Source organism: Acanthisitta chloris, unplaced genomic scaffold, assembly GCF_000695815.1.
Source record: "Acanthisitta chloris isolate BGI_N310 unplaced genomic scaffold, ASM69581v1 scaffold3004, whole genome shotgun sequence".
NCBI classification, from domain to species: Eukaryota; Metazoa; Chordata; class Aves; order Passeriformes; family Acanthisittidae; genus Acanthisitta; species Acanthisitta chloris.
The window spans coordinates 60,688-66,036 of NW_008668565.1; the positions used below are offsets into that span (position 1 = coordinate 60,688).

The 5,349-nt window shown below is 36.9% G+C and overlaps 1 protein-coding gene across 1 annotated transcript in view; it reads left to right on the forward strand.

Annotated features, from left to right (window-relative positions):
• LRRC6 (leucine rich repeat containing 6) overlaps window positions 1-4,689 on the forward strand; it is a 34,822-nt gene extending 30,133 nt beyond the window's left edge. Inside the window, exon 13 of the mRNA XM_009072932.1 lies at window positions 4,506-4,689. Coding sequence (XP_009071180.1) covers window positions 4,506-4,689 — 184 coding nt within the window. The remainder of the gene's footprint in view (window positions 1-4,505) is intronic.
• Window positions 4,690-5,349: the final 660 nt, after the last annotated feature.

The following is a 5,349-nucleotide window of genomic DNA, read 5'->3' on the forward strand; positions in this document are numbered from 1 at the left end:
TAGAAATTAGGGTGTAATGCATTAGGTTAGAAATCTGACTTACATTCTACTGAAATCAGTCCTTAGTGGCAGTACATCATTTATGGCTTTTTGTGGGGTTGAGGGTTTTTTTTTTTTTTAAATTTGGTTTGGTTGTGCTTGCTTTGGTGTTTTTAGCTGGATTATGATGTGGAAAAAAAAGAAAAACATGTTTCTGGAATGTCCATTGCTGTCTGCTGCTACACCCATAAATGCTTTTGAGCAGACTATCCAGTTTCTGCCAAATTTCACTAATTGGGAGAGACATAAAATATATATAATTGCCTGAAAGTTATGTTGAACTTAAGGCCAAGAACACATGGATGCCTTTAATCACTGTATTGGATTTTAATTCCAAGTTTTTTATTCCAAACATATCATCGTAAGATTCATTAACTGAGTTTCCTTTATGGTTTGCATTTTCAGAGGGATAAACAAGCATTAATTTACTTTCCTTGGAGAACTTTTTTGTTTTAGTTGTGCTTTTGTTCCCATTTATTAACAAGGAGAAAATTTAAAAACTTACTATTTCAAAAACTGTCTACAGTTGTCTCACTTGAGAGGTAAGAGTCTTGCTGAAGGTGAGACATACTGGGAAGCTCTGGTTTACTGGCTGACCCTAAATGAGCTTGGCTCATTTTGGTGGAGGAGATGCAAAGAACAAATTTGTGGGAAAAAAATTATAGATGTAAGGGTAGGAGTCTTTCTTTGGGAATGCAGAGTCCTAATCTGGGAACAGTCCTTGAAACAGTCCTTGTGAATTGTGAGAATATTCCCTCTCCACAGATTTAGTGGCTGAAAATTTGTCCCAGTCTTACATTCCTACAGCTTACACACAGAGGGGTAGAGATGTGACAAGCTGGAAAGTTGAGAACTTCAGCTTGCAAAGAGAAATACAGTAGAGCAAAATGAGTCTTTTCCTCAAGACTGGGAATGGTGATGAGGTCAGAAATTGAATGGAGCTGCAGACAAACAAACAGGAAGGAACTGCAAGAGGATTTATGTGATCTTTCAGAACCTAAATTCACTAGTGTCTAAACCAAACATGAGCATTTTAACATGAAGAAAGCTAAGTGTGTCTCAAGTGATCTGCATGAAAGATGAGTAAATGTGTGCAAAAATCACTAATGGCAAATCAGTTATCAGTTCTAGTGAGGTGCCATGTTTGCCTTTGATAAATACTTGGGAGTAGGTCATAAATCTTGAGAGCTGAATAGTTTGCAGAAATAATATTTTCTGGCTACATAGTTTACTAGCTGTCATGGAGACATTGAGAACTTTTAGGATGCAAGTTATATTGTCTGGGAAAGGAGGAATAGTAGGAATTGTAATTCAATTGACTTCTTAACCAGGAAGTGGAGTCAGGTATGACTAAGCAACATATTAAAAAGGCTTTTTACTCACATTAATCTCAAAGTATGAATTCATTTCCATTCCCATGGAGGTCTGGAGCTAATCAAAGCAGAGGGTACCTATCTCTGTTGTTTGACCAATGAGGAGAACAAAAGGTGGATTGCCTTAGAAGTGATCTGCAAATTAATTTGCACTCACAGGTCTCTGGTAATCTCTAACTGTATTGAGGGCAAGGAGACTTTAGAAATGTGCCCTTCTGGAGGAAAGCATTCACAAGAGCACTGTTCAGTTAACTCTTGGCCACTGTGATCTGAAGTGATCTCCAGTTGTGCCTATGTGAGAAGGAGAAAAGACTGAGGGTGAAGATGGACTTTAAAGTCACTTTCTAACATTCCATAACTTTGTAAACAACTGTATTATCATAAAGTGTTAGAATAAAGCTTCCCTAATGTTTAACACATTAGGGATTCAACTTCAGCTGGCAAATTTAACCTTGAAAGGAGTGAAAATAAGATGATGTTACAGCCACATGTAGAAACACAAGGTCAATTTGCATATTGCAGGTATTGGGGCATATTTCTTGCTAACAGACAAGGTCAGATTGAAATTTAGGATCTCAAAGTGATTATGCAAAAGAAGGTAAGGAATGGAACAGTGAAGTTGCAAATGTCACAGTGATTATGATTTTCTGTCTAACTTTTAGAAACTTGGACACTAGTTTTATATGTGTTCTCAGTCTGATGAATCTATTTGTGAGATATATTTGTCTTTTAGAACAGAATGACCTAGATATCATCAGCCTTTCATTTTTCTGAGCTTTTTACCTGTGATTTGTTAGTTCTTCTTGATTGTAGATAAGTCCCTGAATAATGAATTTGATTCTACCAGTATTCATATCTTCCTAACGATCCACTGATTCTGAAGACTCCAGTTATAGCTCCATCTCAAACTGCACCTCTGTAGGGAGATTTGAAAGGCCTCTTATGCAATGGAAGAGGTATTAATATTCCAAGTGTTTATAAACCTGTAATTATTTGCTTAGATTGCCTAGATTTTTCTAAGCCTGTATTTTCAGAAGTTGAGATCAGGGTATGGCAAGTGTCACACATTCACCATCAGTTTTTAACATGCATAAATAAAGATTTGTCTTCCTCTAAGCTCTCAAATAAGATATCACTCCATATACTGGAACAGCTGTATTTTCTGATTCAAGGAAAGTATTTATTAGTACTTTTTCTCAGTTGATAATGGTTTTTGTGCAGTTTCATTCACAATGTTAGAAGACTGGAAAAAGTGCCTCTTCAAAGCAGTTTGTTGTGACTTCTAATACCTTTGGATATCCTGATGTCAGAAAGGAAGCTTTCAGTGAGATGTCAGTAGCCATATATTCTGGAGCAAATATATATGAAATCATTAGCAATCTAAATTTTGTTGAAATTCAGAAGTTGAAACAGGGAAATGTAGCTGTCAAATCATTAAAATATCAAATATGGGGATTAAGAACTGTGTGAACAAAAGTGTAAATTATCAAAAAATTTCAAATTATCAGCTATGTGCTCTGTCACACACCAGATTGTTCAGCAGTCTGCTATAGTTATGTAAAGTGGAAGGACTGACTTGCTTTGTTGTGGAGTCTTCTCATTTCCTTCTTTAAAGACATTATGAAACTGTGTGGAGGTAGAAATAGCCTTTCGAAGGGAAAAAAAAATGTGTGCTGGATGTCTGCTCAGATCTCATGGAGCCTTGGTGGAGAGACATTTGCAGAATTTGGAAGCTGCTTGGCAAAACTCTCTGTTTTAACAACTAAAGATGGTGTATATTTGGGTAAAAATCTTTTGACATACTTTATTTCCATATTTGCATTACCTGTTTAATCACTGAGCTCCTCTATTAGAAAAGAACATTGAGATTAAATGCTGCAAGACAGAGATTATATTTCAAATCTTTGATTGAGGTGCTGGAGCAGGTCCAGAGAAGAGCAATGAGGCTGGTGAAGGGACTCGAGCACAAGTGCTATGAGGAGAGGCTGAGGGAGCTGGGGGTGTTCAGCCTGGAGAAGAGGAGGCTCAGGGGAGACCTTATCACCCTCTACAACTCCCTGACAGGAGGTTGGAGTCAGGTGGGGGTTGGTCTCTTCTCCCAGGCAACCAGCAGCAGGACAAGAAGGCACAGACTCAAGCTCTGCCGGGGGAGGGTTAGGTTGCGTACTAGGAAGAGATTTTTTACAGAGTAGTCAGGCATTGGAATGTGCTGCCCAGGGAGGTGATGGATTCACCATCCCTGGAGGTTTTCAAGCTGAGACTGGATGTGGCACTTAGTGCCGTGGTCTAGTAACCACAGTAGTGTTGGACTCCATGATCTTGGAGGTCTTCTCCAACCCTGTTGATTCTATGATTCTGTGATCACTGTGTGATGTGGATATGTGGCCTTAATGAGTGGCCTGTACACATTTCTAAGTGTGATCTCAAAGAATATCCTTAGTAGCAATAGAATCTGAAAATTGTGTTAATACTATGACCTTTCTTATAATTTTTTTTTCTTAATACAGACACGGTAAGGATTGACATTGCTAAACCATAAAAATTAGCTGATAAAAGCAAACCAGTTCATACAATTATATCTTATCTCAAAATAAAAGTATTTCTGTTTTCAGAGATGAATCTGTCACATAGAAATTAATAGATAGCCAGTGTGAATGAACTATGTTAAAAATTAACATAAATAAAAAATGCTAAAAAACAATCAGACTTTTTTAAATGGTCTTATAGCAAAACCAATCAATTGTAGTGTGATACCTGCAGTCACCACCTTCTGAAAAAAAGTGAATTACAGATGTTGAAAGTTAAATTTTGATGTTTGTAGGCTAAGGATTCTTTTGTATAAAGTTTTAGAGATTTTGGTGTCCTTTTCTGAGTTTACACTGAGGATTTTTATAGCAATCAACTTCCAAGTTACAAGAACTCTTAACCCTGGTTTAATTGGACTCAGTAACATCCCCCACACTAAAGTCACAATGTGTTTATAAACAAGCACCCAAAATAGAGTAATAGAATCATAGACTAAAACCAAATAGTTCTACTATATTTGTCACTGAAATTAAGTTTTTTCCATTTGTTTCCCTCTCGTTTCAGAAGTGGGCAAGTTGAGAAATTAGAAGTGGATCCTAGTAAATATTCATTCCCTGATGTGACAACGATAATCCAAGAAAAGGAACGAACTGGACAGGGACCTATAAAGCTACAACCAAAGAAGATTACAGAGGTTAAGAAGAGTTGTGTTGATTTTGAAAACGATGAAGATGTCCCTCCCTTAATTTGAAGCACTCTTGAATAGTCTCTCTATATGCAGCATGTGTGCTTGAGTGGTTTTCATGACCCTGTGTGTAAAGTACATATAATAGAGCTGGAGTTGGAAATACCATTAAATTTCTTATCAATAACTTTTTGGGCCCGTTTTCTGCTGCATTCTCTCTGAGTATCTTTCTATAAAAATTCTTTTTTTCTGGATTGTTTACTTAGTAAGTCTGAAATCAGAATGGGAGCCATATATCAGACATTGTTGTTTCTTCGAAGAATTTACTGTCTGGGTTGAAAGATAGCATCACTGTAGAAAAAGAGAAGGAAGGCAGAAAGCACTTGTATCGAGATTTATGATTATCTCATTAAAATATGGATAGGAAAGATCTCTATGCATTCCTTCAATGTTTCCATTTTCATGAAGGACAACAGCAGAAGAAAATAAGATGAGAGTGAGGAACATTGGTGTAATCTACCATACATCAGTGAATTTTCCAGCATAATGCACAGCTCCTGGGTTCTGGAGCCAGTCTAATAATGCCATTCCTTGAAGATTTTGGAAGGGACTAAAGAGAAACTTCAAGGAAAAAGCAAGTTGAGTGACCTACATTAGCATTAAAAATTGTTTCTTTGTGAAGGAAGACTTCATTTGGTCCTGCAAAAAGAAAATGCTTCAGATTCA